The sequence below is a fragment of the Giraffa tippelskirchi genome, chromosome 1, assembly GCF_054371585.1.
Source record: "Giraffa tippelskirchi isolate mGirTip1 chromosome 1, T2T-mGirTip1v1.2.pri, whole genome shotgun sequence".
Lineage (NCBI taxonomy): Eukaryota > Metazoa > Chordata > Mammalia > Artiodactyla > Giraffidae > Giraffa > Giraffa tippelskirchi.
Window position 1 is genome coordinate 66504370 of NC_137275.1, and position 15279 is coordinate 66519648.

The window sequence follows — 15279 nt, forward strand, 5'->3', positions numbered from 1 at the left end:
CATGACCCAGATAATCACAATGGTTTGATCACTCACCTAGAGCCAGACATCCTGTAATGTGAAGTCAATCGGGCCTTAGGAAGCATCTCTACGAACAAAGCTAGTGGAGGTGATGGAATTCCGGTTGAGCTATTTCAAGTCCTGAAAGATGATGCTGTGAAAATGTTGCACTCAATATGCCAGCAAATTTGGAAATCTCAGCAGTGGCCACAGGACTGGAAAAGGTCACTTTTCATTCCAATCCCAAAGAAAGGCAATGCCAAAGAATGCTCAAACTACCACACAGTTGCACTCCTCTCAACACGCTAGTGAAGTAATGCTCAAAATTTTCCAAGCCAAACTTCAACAGTATATGAACAGTGAACTTGCAGATGTTCAAGCTGGTTTTAGGAAAGGCAGAAGAACCAGAGATCAAATTGCCAACATCTGCTGGATCATCGAAAAAGCAAGAGAGTTCCAGAAAAACATCTATTTCTGCTTTATTGACTATGCCAAAGCCTTTGACTGTGTGGATCACAGAAAACTGTGAAAAACTCTGAAAGAGATGGGAATACCAGACCACCTGACCTGCCTCCTGAGAAATCTGTATGCAGGTCAAGAAGCAACAGTTAGAACTGAACATGGAAGAACAGACTGGTTTCAAATCGGAAAAGGAGTACATCAAGGCTGTATCTTGTCACCCTGCTTATTTAGCTTATATGCAGAGTACATCATGCAAAATGCTAGACTGAATGAAGCACAAGCTAGAATCAAGATTGCTGGGAGAAATATCCATAACCTCAGATATGCAGATTACACAATCCTTATGGTAGAAAGTGAAGAAGAACTAAAGAGCCTCTTGATGAAAATGAAAGAGTAGAGTGAAAATGTTGGCTTAAAGCTCAACATTCAGAAAACTAAGATCATGGCATCCGGTCCCATCACTTCATGGCAGATAGATGGGGAAACAGTGGAAACAGTGGCAGACTGTTTTTGGGGGCTCCAAAATCACTGCAGATGATGACTGCAGCCATGAAATTAAAAGACGCTTGCTCCTTGGAAGAAAAGTTATGACCAACCTAGACAGCATTTTAAAAAGCAGAGACATTACTTTGGCAACCAAGGTCCATCTAGTCAAAGCTATGGTTTTTCCAGTAGCCATGTATGGATGTGAGAGTTGGACTATAAAGAAAGCTGAGTGCCGAGGAATTGATGCTTTTGAACTGTGGTGTTGGAGAAGACTCTTGAGAGTCCCTTGGACTGCAAGGGAATCCAACCAGTCCATCCTAAAGGAGATCAATCCTGAATATTCATTGGAAGGACTGATGCTGAAGCTGAAAATCCAATACTTTGTCCACCTAATGTGAAGAACTGACTCATTGGAAAAGACCCTGATGCTGGGAAAAATTGAAGGCGGGAGGAGAAGGGAATGACAGAGGATGAGATGGTTGGATGGCATCACCGACTCAATGGACATGAGTTTGAATAGGCTCCGGGAGTTGGTGTTGGACAGGGAAGCCTGGCGTGGTGCAGTCGCAAAGAATTGGACATGACTGAGTGACTGAACTGAACTGAACTGAACACAACATTGTAAAGCAACTATACCTCAATTAAAAAAAAAAAAAAATCTGTTTTTCTTGAAAAAAAAAATTCAGTAGCTTATTGTATTTAACTTTCTCAAAATGTTCCATTACCAGTGTTCTCATTTTTCTAATGTACTTGGTTATAGTATTCATAAAATGTTGGGTATTTATCCTAGCATATAACTGTGGAGTTGGCAGATAGGAAAAGGACTGTTTTCTATTAGGGAAAGGACTTTGTTCACTGTTATGTCCTCAGTACTTGGGACAGAACCTGGTATATAATTGACACTCAATAACTGATTACTCCAAATTGAATTATATTTACTTGCAGTGATTATTCATGCTATATTAGTATATCGATAGATATTATTTAGGTATGATACGAGTTTTATGATTTGTGTGCATAATGATGTAAATCAAATAGTCAGTTTTGACACACGTGTAATTTGTGTTATGTGGTTAAGAGTTGCTCACAGATTATCTGTGATCTTCTCCCACGTGGTGGTCAATGCTTCTTAGTTCTGTAGGTCCTATCTCATAAATTTTTTTGTTTTCTTTTTTATTCTTTTGAGTGTACTAGTATTATCTCTGATATAAATATGGTTTATATGATAGTATTAGCCAATTTTCTTAATTTCTTTACTCAAAGGTTGTACCAGTTAAGATGTAATTGACTGCAGGTAACAGAAACCCAACCCAAATTAGCTTAATCAATAAAGAAATAAATTAGCTTGCATAACAAAAGAGGTCCAGAGGTGGAGTGGTATGCCAGGTTTTTTAAAATCTTTGTGGAAAATCATTTACTGTTTCCTTGATACCCTTTTCCATAACTCCTTAACTTTTTAAGCCTTCATCACAATTTTAGTTTAGAGTATATCTAATTTGGATGGTGGCAGAGGAAATCTTGAAAAAAATATGTTTTCAGTAATTCATTTTTATTCCATCTCCCTGTCCCCCTTTTCCTCTCTCTTCCTCTTTAATTTTTAACAGCCTCAGTTCTCTTAAAAGTTAAATATACTAGCATTCCTAAAAGTTTAGAAAAATGAGAAAGGAGTCAAAGATCACAGTTAGTAATTTCTGTATCCTTTTTCTCTCTTTTTTAAAATACATATATGGTTATAGCTATTATGTATACTTCGTATTAACGTTTTCAAATTTAGTAAAAATATTTAATTTTTAAATTTAAATATTAACTTTGTGTTTCTATACTCTCCACATGCCTATGAAGTTTTCATAATAATCAGTTTAATGGTTCCTTAACATTTATCCAAATGTTACATACTTAACCCAGCAATGCTCATGACATATTTTTGAATACTAGAAAATTTGATGGTGTAATTGAAGAAATTAAGACCATGAAAACTTCCCATGGGGTTATACATCACGAATAGACATCACTTCTCTTCATTTGTGAGGTGGTTTTACTAAAATTTTAACCAGAAAATAACATTATAAGATGGTGAATGAATTTTTATGAGGTAGCTGTTGTATTGTTGCAGATATTGTGTTACCTTCTAGAACTGATAGTTCTTTAAAAAAACAAAAAACCATACATGAACATTGACCCTTACAAAAAGAGGTGGTGTCCCTGTTGCTTTCAACCAAATAAATATTTGGGTCTTATTGGTGCTAGTTGTTTCATGACATTCTAAAAAATTAAAATTAACTTTATTTCAGTAGTAGTTTTTATTCATTATACATGCCATTTACTCAGTACACACCATGTGTCAGGCATCCTGCTAGACTTTTAAAGTTTATTAAATTCTAACAGTTTAAGGTATACTTCTTATTGTTTCTGTTCCTCAAATGAAGAAACATACTCAGAGCTATTAAGTGACTTGCCTAAGGTGCCAAGCTGCAAAATGGCCAATCTAGTTATATGTGACTCCAAAGCCCTTATTTTCCTCTAAAAACAAAGTAGTAAAACTGCAAAGCTTTCTTGAGAGGATAGTATTGCAATAATCAAGCAATCAGGGAAGAAAGAGGTATAACTAAAATGTTGCTGAATTCTTTTTTTTTTTTAAGGGCAGTACCCCAGAATGACAATGCTGAGCATACTGTGCGTTCTGATATGCATATATGGTCCCCAGGAAATTAACTATGCCAAACGTATAGTTCTGATATATATTAAACTGACTAACTTAGGAGACTCATAGAATATGAGTGTGAGGACACATTAATAGATAAGGTTGTAGTGGAGTCACAAAATTATGTAGAATTAATTTAAATTTTAGAGTTAGAATGGATTGTTAAGCTCCCAAAGTGTGGGAAGCAGTGAGTGTGTTTATTGAGAATTCGAGAGAAGTAGGTGTTACACTACTTATTCATAGACCTGTCAATTCATTCAACAGATATTTGCAGGATTCCCACAGATATGCCAGGCACCAGGGTAGGCACTGGGGATGCAGTAGTATATCTAACAGTCTTCATCTTCATGGAGTGAAAGCAGACAGTAAGCAATAAGGATGACAGGTCTTCATAAATGCTCTAGCGTTTGAGGGGAGGGGTGTCAGATGGAGTGATCCAGGAAGTCCTCTCTGAGAAGTAACATTTGAGCAGAGCCCTGCTGCTGCTGCTAAGTCACTTCAGTCGTGTCCGACTCTGTGCAACCCTATAGACAGCAGCCCACTAGGCACCGCTGTCCCTGGGATTCTCCAGGCAAGAACACTGGAGTGGGTTGCCATTTCCTTCTCCAATGCAGGAAAGTGAAAAGTGAAAGTGAAGTCTCTCAGCCGTGCCCGACTCTTAGCGACCCCCTGGACTGCAGCCTACCAGGCTCCTCCATCCATGGGATTTTCCAGGCAAGAGTACTGGAGTGGGTTGCCATTTGAGCAGAGCCCTGAGTGATATGAAAGAGTGAGTTGGGTGGTACTCTGGAGAGATTCCAGGCAGAAAGTAACAGTAAGTACCAAGACACTGAGGCCAGGGTGTGCTGGGAATGGGTGAGGAAGAGCAAGGAGGCCAGTATAGCTCGACCAGGGCAAATGAGGGCAGCAGTGAGGGTAAAGAGATTTTGAGGTGTGGTAAAGATTTGAGATTTTATTCTTGGTATGATCATCAGCCAGTGGAAGGTTTTGAGCAGGAGAATATCCTCTGACTTGCTTTTTTAAACCATCGTTCCAGCTGCACTGTGGGAAACGGCCTGTAGGAAGACAAGTATGGAAGGTTGTTGCAGCTGCCCACGTGAGATGTGTTGGTGGCCTAGGCCAGGGTGGTAGCTGTTAAGGTGTTAAGGAACAGTTCAATTCAGATGTATTTTGAGAGTCGATCTTATAGGGTATGCTGATGAATCAGATGCAGGGAATGAGGAAATGAGGATTCAGGGCCCCCAAGACTTTTTGTGTGAGTTGCTGGAAAGATGAAAATGCTGTAGGATACTATTTAATTCTTTAAACATGAGTTCTTCATCCCACTTACCTAGGTTTTTGCCAGGGTGACTTTCAGTGTGTGCTCAGTTGCTCAGTCGAGTCTGACTCTGCGACCCCATGGACTGTAGCCCTCCAGGCTCCTCTCTCCATGGGGTTCTCCAGACAAGAATACTGGAGTGGGTTGCCATTTCCTGTCCAGGGGATCTTCCCAATCCAGGGATCAAACCCACGTCTCCTGTGACCCCTGCATTGGCAGATGGATTCTTTACCACCGAACTACCTGGGAAGCCCCGGGTGACTTTCAGTAAGACATTTTAACTTCTTGTGCTATGAACTACATTTCTGACCTTGGGCACATCACTTTAATTTCTTTGTGTCTTAATTTTCTCATCTGTAAAATAGCTATTATTGTGACATCTACCCAGAGGGGTATTGCAAAGGTTAAATGAGTTAAGAATGTAGAGTGCTTAGAACAGTGCCTGATGCATAGTAAGTTCTCCGTAAATTCTAGCCTTAATTGTTGTATGAACAATCATCTGTTTTATTCACTGCTGCTCTGTCCAGGACCTGGAGCAGTGTATGATAGTAGGTGATAGGTGCCCCAATATTTGTCCTCTGAATAAATGAGTAAGTGAATGAACTGATAAGTGGCCACTGTTTACTTCATAGGACGTGCTCCTGTGTTTCCTATTCTGTTTAAGCCCTTCTAGCCTTGTAGTGTTTTTCTTTCCTCTTCGGTAATAGCCTCAGACCTTAGTGTGGAGAACGAGATCTATACACCATTCCTAGCCTATTTGTTTTCCTGCCACAGGGTTTGCTGCCCTTGGATGCTTTCTGTGTTTTAGTAGTGAAGAGATCCTAGCAAAGTCTTGTGGACTGATTGCCCTCTTCGTACTCCTGCTCCCAATTTAGATTCAGATTTCTCTTGGGATGTCTTGGGCAGTACTTAAATGTTGATGAAAAGGTAACTCCGTTCCATTTTATTTTTATGTGCTACTACTTTGCATAGTTTTCAGTTATTTATTCAGTGACTTTACATGATTTTCAGTTATTTATTCAGTTAGTCTCGTATGCTTCTCTCTGTTTTCCTGTGGTAAGATGAGATTTTCTGTGATCATAGTTTATGAGGAAATTAGAAAGGAGAATGACGGGGAAGGTTACGATTGAAACAAACACGCGATAGCCTCCAGAGTGGTCTGTGCCCTTTTTCTGCTTTTGCTGCTTCTCCCTATTGCCTGGATCTGGTCTCTCAGATTAGGCTACCTATCTGCTCCTTCTATTCTTTCTGAGATATGGATGTGGATATAAAGTGGGAAGATGAAGGTCAAATGTGGTTACAGTATTAATAGGAATGTAGATTGTGAATACAGATTGAAAATCTGTGGCTACAGATAAAGAAGAAAAACTATCTTAGCTGAAATTTAGATAGTATCTTAGTTTTTAAGAGAAGAAAATTGAAACACATTAGGCAGAAGGTCATGGACTGTGTTGCATGGGACTAGAACTTAGTTTTACATTTCTAGCAAGTATTCCGTTTTTCCCCAGAATATGAAATTTTCACTTGAAGTTCATTTGCAATGGAATAGGGTCATCTAAGATTATGACATTAGGAAACAGAAGTTATGTAGAAACATTGCCAGTAGTATACCCCAAAAATTCCATTAGTTGATGTTAAAAATAAAATCTTTCTTTTCTCTGTTGTTATCCAAGTGGTGGTAGGAGCAGAAAGTGAAAGTCACTCATTCGTGTCCGACTCTTTGCGTCCCCATGGACTGTACAGTCCATGGAATTCTCCAGGCCAGAATACTGGAGTGGGTAGCCTTTGCCTTCTCCAGGGGATCTTCCCAACCCAGGGATCGAGCCCAGGTCTCCCACATTACAAGCGGATTCTTTACCAGCTGAGCCACAAGAGAAGCCCAAGAATACTGGAGTGGGTAGCCTATCCCTTCAGCAGATCTTCCCGACCCAAGAATAGAACCGGGGTCTCCTGCATTGCAGGCAGATTCTTTACCAACTGAGCTATCAGGCTTAAAGTGGTCACAAGTAGTAGATTATCCAAGGGTCAGAGGGAGGTACCTAAAATATAACTTATAACCACGTGGGTGGCTCCAGTCCATCAGGTTACAGTTGCCACTCTTGATTTTACAGACGGTGTTTAAAATTATTTAATAGTTGTTGGACTCACTGTTGACATTTATTGTCAAATAGAAGATCATACGAAAGGTATGAGAGGAATTCACTCTCTCTTACCCAATGTTAAGATGAAAAGTTCTGTTTCAGTATAGTGCCTACCTGAACTGATGCTGAAACCCTGCCTTCCTCACAAGCTTGCTGTGAAGATTAAATGATTTATGTGTGAAAGCAGCTTGTAACTATACAGTGCTCTTCCACTTATAAAGCGTTACGTTAGTCGCTCAGTCATGTCAGACTCTTTGGGACCCAGTGGACTGTAGCCTGCCAGGCTCCTCTGTCCATGGAATTCTCCAGGCAAGAATACTGGAGTGGATGCCTTTCCCTTCTTCAGCAGATCTTCCTGACCCAAGGATCAAACCCAGGTCTCCTGCATTGCAGGTGGTTTCTTTACTGTCTGAGCCACCAGGGAAGCCCTCCAGTTATAATAAGTGAATGTGAAGTGAAAGTGAGAGTCACTAAGTTGTGTCCGACTCTTTGCGACCCCGTGGACTGTACAGTTCATGGAATTCTCCAGGCCAGAATACTGGAGTGGGTAGCCTTTCCTTTCTCCAGGGGATCTTCCCAACCCAGGGATCAAACCCAGGTCTCCCGCACTGCAGGCGGATTCTTTACCAGCTGAGCCACAAGAATACTGGGATGGGTGGCCTATCCCTTCTCTAGGGGATCTTTCTGACCCAGGAATTGAACCGGGGTCTCCTGCGTTGCAGGCAGATTCTTTATCAACTGAGCTATGAGGGAAGCCCTCCAGTCATAAGGAGCAGCATTTAAAAACTCCGTTTAATACTTAAAAATATTTTACTGGTGTTTATATAAAGAAAATAAAAATATTTGATCTGTGTTTTTATTTCTGTGCATTGTTTTAATGGCATTTATTAATAGCAGTTGCTCTCATTTCTTCTGGAAACTAATAATGTAATATTGCATGTTATTCTGTTCTAGGGAGCTCGTGTTGGTAGAATAGATGCTTTCGTTCAGAGCTTGGACAAAAATTTTATGGTTCCAGTAGGTGGTGCTATAATTGCTGGCTTTAATGATTCCTTCATTCAAGAAATCAGCAAGATGTATCCAGGTAAATAAATCAGTTGCTCTTCAGAAAAAGGAACTAACAAAAATCCGTTTGTATATAGGCTACTGTAATAAATCTTACTTTACAAAACTTTTTCTCCCTAATGTAACATATCATCCTTATTTCAGGAAGAGCTTCAGCTTCACCTTCTTTAGATGTCCTTATTACTTTATTATCACTTGGATCAAATGGCTACAAGAAGCTATTAAAAGAAAGAAAGGTAAGCTTTCCCTGTAGGTATAAAATAATATCCTTGACTAAAACAGTACTCCAGAGTATTGGTGTTTCTATTGGTTTATCACTTTGGGATATAGATACCTAGCACAGTCCTAGAGGATTGACTTTGATTTGGTTTTCAATTAATCATTGTTATCCTGTCTATTTAGATATCCTGAGGAATCTTGGAAAAGTGGTTTTGTTTTTGTTTTGAGAAAGTCTTGTATCAGGGATTCTATTAGTTCGGTAAAATTTAATTCATTTATCACTTATAGGTAGAGGCTCTTAAAAGACAGATGGACAAGTTTTTTCTTTTTAGTTTTGGAAGACTTGTTTAGATGTGACATGTCATTTGCAGGAGGAAAAACACAAGTCAGAAGTTGGCCAGCTTCTCATTCTAAGTAATAAATCCATCTGTTGCCATTATTGGAATGCTGAACTCATTGATTATGTTGATTATGAAAAGTGACATTTGTGCTTGAAAAGTGGACTTTGTCTTCAACACTAAAAAAGCTAGCTTAATTCAGGGCAGCTTCAAAACTGTAGTCAGAGACAGTGTTGCTAGGGCAGGTCAGACTAAGATGTTTTCTTCATCTCCAATCTGGGAGGGCTAGAGGCGCCTGGTATAGTTTTTGTATCTATAACTTTCTAATACTTAGTAGCAGTTACAGTCCCTAAGATTTATAATATTAATTTATGTATTTTAAAATATTTTCATGTATATCATCTGTTAGATCCTCTCAACAAACAGCCTTATGAATATCTAACAGAAATTTAAAACTTTCTGTGCCCTGTTTTTTCCTAGTCCCTTTCTTCCCACTAATTCAACCCATAGGAAAGTAATTGCTTACTTTTTATTGTTAGGACATCTCTTAAGATTTACATGATATGGGAAAAGATGGTCAACCTCAGTCTTTAGGGAAATACAAATTAAAGTGAGATATCACTAATATAAAAACCAAAAACTAATATAAAAAACTAATCAGCAACTTTGATAACACTTTGGCAGTTTCTTGTTTACTTAGCACAAAAACTAGATGTCCCACTCTTACCTATTTAGTCAAGAGAAATTAAAATTTGTATGTGGACAAAAACTTATATGTGAATGTTCATGGTGATTTTATTCATAATTGCCGAAACCTGGAAACAACTCAAATGTCCATCATATGGAGTATAAACAAACTGGTACATACACACTCCACAATAAAAAGGAACCAACTACTGATATATGCAGCAGCATAATAACTCTCAAATGCATTATGCTAAATGAAATAAGCCAGACTCAAAAGGCTACATATTGTATGGTTTTATTTACATGCCATCTTGTAAAAGGCAAAAAGATATCAGGACAGAAAAGAGATCAGTGGATGCTAGAGGCCTGGGTTGGGGAGGGGATTATTAATGGTAGTGAAATGTTTTGTATCTTGATAGTGGGAGTAGTTCCATGACTGTATGTTTGTCAAAATTCACAAAAGTGGACACCTGAAATTTTACTGTGTATAAATTATGCCTCAATAGACCTGAAAAGAAATTCTAGATGGTTAGACTAAAACTCCAGTTTGATGAACTCCAAGAAATTATCATCTTGTTGTAGAGAGAGAAAACCTCAGCAGAATCTTTCAAGGCTCCTTCCCCCTAAGACAGATAGAGAGTGTTGACTGAGGAAAACCATCACCTGTTTATGAGAAAGTTTAGTCGTATCAGACACCAGTGAGGCTTAGCTCTCCTCTCCCTAGTTGTTTCACTATGGTAAAGGTACTTGAACTCACAAATTTTATTTCCTTATTTGTGAAAGAACTGATATCTCAGGCCACTTCTAGTTCTAAAAGATTATAGAATATTTCTTAAAATGAAACAGCTGCTTTCTGGGCCTTGGGCATTATAATCATGGGAATTGGCCTGTAATTTAGTAATCTAGCACAAGTCATATGGGTAATTTATATCAAGTATTTTTTAAGTTTGAAATTTTTAAGATGATCTCTTCAATTTCATGGTATCTCATATCCATTTCCACCCCTGTTAAGCTGTTTTGACCACCCTCCCCCCAATCTGAACAGTGACAAGCTCATTTAAAATAGCATGGTCTAAAGTATGGACCAGTGTTTCTATGAAATAGAAATAAATAGTAGAGAAGTTTGAGTGTACCATAAGTTTCATTGAGGAAATAATTTACTAAGTATCTGTTGAGCATATCTGTGTGTCAAGCCTATAATATTGATATAGTAACCAATAAGATAGACAAAAGATACCTGCTCTTATGGAGCTTACATTTTGTATGAAGGATACCAGCAATAAACAAATAACATAAAATTTAAATTATAAAGTTTGTGTAATACACAAATTATAAAGGTGAAAGCACTGTGGAAAAGAACAGAGTAAAATAAGGGGGGTTAGGGTTGATGTGAGGGGGGAGATGTTGAGAACTGATTTTTTAAATACAGTGGTTAGTGCAGGCCTCGTTGAGAACATGACTTCGGAGTTGACTTGAAGAAGTTCAAATGAGTATACTCCCTCAAGTGTATGATGGAAAAGAGTATTTCAGGCAAAAAACCAGTGCCTGAAATTAGGGCAGAAGACTGGGAGTGGACTGTGGCTCAGATCATGAACCCCTTGTTGCCAAATTCAGACTTAAATTGAAGAAAGTAGGGAAAACCACTAGACCATTCAGGTATGACCTTAATCAAATCCCTTACAATTATACAGTAGAAGTGAGAAACAGATTTAAAGGACTAGATCTGATAGAGTGCCTGATGAACTATGGACGGAGGTTCATGACATTGTACAGGAGACAGTGATCAAGACCATCCCCAAGAAAAAGAAATGCAAAAAAACAAAATGGCTGTCTGAGGAAGCCTTATAAATAGCTGTGAAAAGAAGAGAAGTGAAAGGCAAAGGAGAAAAGAAAAGATATACCCATTTGAATGCAGAGTTCCAAAGAATAGCAAGGAGAGATAAGAAAGCCTTCCTCAGTGATCACTGCAAAGAAATAGAAGAAAACAATAGAATGGGAAAGACTAGAGATCCTTCAAGAAAATTCGAGATACCAGGGGAACATTTCATGCAAAGATGGGCTCGATAAAGGACAGAAATGGTATGGACCTAACAGAAGCAGAAGATATTAAGAAGAGGTGGCAAAAATACACAGAAGGACTATACAAAAAAGATCTTCATCACCCAGATAATCACGATGGTGTGATCACTCACCTAGAGCCAGACATCCTGGAATGTGAAGGCAAGTGGGCCTTAGGAAGCATCACTATGAACAAAGCTAGTGGAAGTGATGGAATTCCAGTTGATCTATTTCAAATCCTAAAAGATGGTGCTGTGAAAGTGCTCCACTCAATATGCCAGCAAATTTGGAAAACTCAGCAGTGGCCACAGGACTGGAAAAGGTCAGTTTTCATTCCAATCCCAAAGAAAGGCAATGCCAAAGAATGCTCAAACTGCCACATAGTTGCACTCATCTCACATGCTGGTATAGTAATGCTCAAAATTCTCCAAGCCAGGCTTCAGTACATGAACCATGAACTTCCAGGTGTTCAAGCTGGTTTTAGAAAAGGCAGAGGAACCAGAGATCAAATTGCTAACGTCCGTTGGATCATCGAAAAAGCAAGAGAGTTCCAGAAAAACATCTACTTGTGCTTTGTTGACTATGCCAAAGCCTTTGACTGTGTGGATCACAACAAACTATGGAAAATTCTTAAAGAGATGGGAATACCAGAACACCTGCCCTGCCTCTTGAGAAACCTGTATGCAGGTCAGGAAGCAACAGTTAGAACTGGACATGGAACAACAGACTGGTTCCAAATAGGAAAAGGAGTACGTCAAGGCTGTATGTTATCATCCTGCTTTTTTAACTTCTGTGCAAAGTATATCATGAGAAATGCTGGGCAGGAGAAATATCAATAACCTCAGATATGCAGATGACACCACCCTTATGGCAGAAAGCGAAGAAGAACTAAAGAGCCTCTTGATGAAAGTGAAAGAGGAGAGTGAAAAAGTTGGCTTAAAGGTCAACATTCGGAAAACTAAGATCATGGCATCCGGTCCCATCACTTCATGGCAAATAGATGGGGAAACAGTGGCAGGCTTTATTTTGGGGGGCTCCAAAATCACTGCAGATGATGACTGCAGCCATGAAATTAAAAGACGCTTGCTCCTTGGAAGAAAAGTTATGACCAACCTAGACAGCATTTTAAAAAGCAGAGACATTACTTTGGCAACCAAGGTCCATCTAGTCAAAGCTATGGTTTTTCCAGTAGTCATGTATGGATGTGAGAGTTGGAGTATAGAGAAAGCTGAGTGCCGAAGAATTGATGCTTTTGAACCGTAGTGTTGGAGAAGAGTCTTGAGAGTCCCTTGGACTGCAAGGAGATCCAGCCAGTCCATCCTAAAGGAAATCAGTCCTGAGTATTCGTTGGGAGGACTGATGCTGAAGCTGAAACTCCAATACTTTGTCCACCTGATGTGAAGAACTGACTTATTTGAAAAGACACTGGTGCCGGGAAAGATTGAAGGCGGGAGGAGAAGGGGACGACAGAGGATAAGATTGTTGGATGGCATCACTGACTCAGTGGACATAACTTTGAGTAAACTCCGTGAATTTGTGATGGACAGGGAGGCCTAGCATGCTGCAGTCCATGGGGTCGCAAAGAGCTGGACACGACTGAGCGACTGAACTGAACTGAATGGTGCATTTGAGAAGCAGGGAAGAGGCCAGTGTGGTTAGGGCAAAGAGATGAAGGAGAGTTGTGAGAGCTGAGGTCAGGATGGTAATGGGGGTGGAGTGGTCACGTAGGGCTTTCTAGGTCATGTAAGGTCTTTGCCTTGTTCTGAGTGAAATAGCCATTAGAGGGTTTTGAATAGAGAAGTATTGCTTGGTCTTTCATAACTCTCATCAGACTTGTAATTATTTATTTAGTGTGTAGATTTCCCCTGCAGTGTAAGTGTGGAGTCTTAACCACTGGACCACCAGGGAAGTCCCTAGTCACTGTGTTTTTAACAGACTTCCCTGATAAATCTGATGCACACCCAAGCTTAAAACCCATTATTTTGGGCCATACCGGTCATTTGTATCTATAATGGAACCTTGGAGCAGAAACCTGCAATGTCATAGTGTTGTAGTGCTTATGAAAGTGAAAAGTGAAAGTACATTTGGAAACACATAAGTCCACTTTTCAATGTTTTACACGGAATAAGTATCTTTCTATAAAATTAGGCAGAAAGCAAATAACATTTTGGTACTGACGTCTGTTATCACTTAGATGTTCTTATAGAAACATCTCTCTATAGGGGTATTGTTGAAAACTTGTGAAAAAGGAGTGACTTAAAATGGTGATTACCTGTTGTATGTAGCATTTACTGTACTTGAATAGGGCTTCCTCCCTTGCACATACTCTTCTTCCAAAAGGACTTTTCTTACCCCTAAGTATTTTGAAATTGTTCATTTTAGGGGTGTTCTGTCATATTTTTGCAGTCTAAGAATTTCTTTTATGCCATGCTTCTTACTTTTACATTTAGGGTTTGACTTTAAAATTTTAAGTTACTTTTAGATGATACCAAAGTCCCATGCACATGTACGTTTTACTCAGCGTGAATGAAAGTCCACCTGCTTTGAGACTGACCTGCAGGATGACCAGAGTGACCAGCTCAGCTGGTAAATGGATCCAATAGGCAGCCCAGCTCTGATTTCACTGGGACTTTGTCCTTTATTAACCACTGGGTAAATATTTTGTGGGGAAATTTTATTGTTTAGTGTTATAAATTGGATGAGTCCATTTTAGGTGTCAAGAGGTCACTCGTTTTGTAGCATCCAAAACTTTCTTCCTTTCCTTTATTTAGATAGTGTAGAGTGGAAGGAACAGGGACAGAAAAAGAATAGGATTATAGCTTCAGTATATTAGCATCTGTCTGTGTGAGTCCTGCTAGCTAATGTTAATTATTTTAGTCTGAAAACTGTTAGGCTAAGGAAAAAGTAGGTGGGTGGGAAACTAATATTTTTATGAATGTCTGCTGTATGTCTAGGACTCTGCTAGGTTCATTGTATTCATGATTTCATGCAGTGCATGTAGTACTCAGAGCAAGTTTATGAGGTAGATATTATCCCCATTTTACAGGTGAAATTGAGGTTAGGAGAAGTTATGTACTTACCCAGAATCACATGTAGGTGCCAGAACTGCTGTAAAACCCAAGTCTGTGATACTGAAGCCTTTGGACTTTGTCTTCCCACCTGCTTCCAGTCACCCATCAACTGTTGTGGAAGTGTTGGCCTGCTCTGTTCTAGGCATTTGAGCCATAAAAATGGTAATCTCATGACCCCTTCTCTTATCTAATGGAGGTGTGTAAAATCCCAAAGGCTCTAATGTATTCATTGATTTTATTTAAAATTCTTTGTATTGAATTTACTTAGAGACTATCTATAGCGGTAATCTTCAGAGTATAAAAATGCTCATTTGAGAACTCTATCATTGTAAGAGAATAAAAGTTTGCTTTTTAACAACTTCATTCAACAGGAAAGTCTTTTTCTTGAAAAATGTGGATGTCCTCCATAAACCATAATTGCATATATGTAGCATAAATATTGTTTTTTTATTGGATTTGTTGCAGAAGTAAAGCCCTCTTTTGTTTAAATGGACTTGCTTTTGAACTGTGAAAATTTAATCGTGATAGTTTATTGGTTCAGCTCTGGAGAAGCTGAGGCATAGCTATTTTGCTCCAGCCAGAGCTATTTTTATACCATCACTGAGAGCTCCTTTTTATATTATTGGTGTTATTGCATACTAAAAAAGGAGTGTTAAAAGAAAACTTAGGATTTTTTTTAATTCTGTGCCCTTATTCACCACAACGATATTTTTAGAGGTTATTTCATCTAGCT

General features: G+C 38.9%; 1 protein-coding gene across 4 annotated transcripts in view; it reads left to right on the plus strand.

Moving 5' to 3' along the window:
- The window catches only part of SEPSECS (Sep (O-phosphoserine) tRNA:Sec (selenocysteine) tRNA synthase), a 53655-nt gene that overhangs the window by 26442 nt on the left and 11934 nt on the right, over positions 1 to 15279 (plus strand). For all 4 annotated transcript variants that reach the window (XM_081541403.1, XM_081541322.1, XM_081541232.1 and 1 more), the window contains 2 exons: positions 8063 to 8192; positions 8318 to 8409. In XM_081541403.1, the coding sequence (XP_081397529.1) occupies positions 8063 to 8192; positions 8318 to 8409 (222 nt within the window). The remainder of the gene's footprint in view (positions 1 to 8062; positions 8193 to 8317; positions 8410 to 15279) is intronic.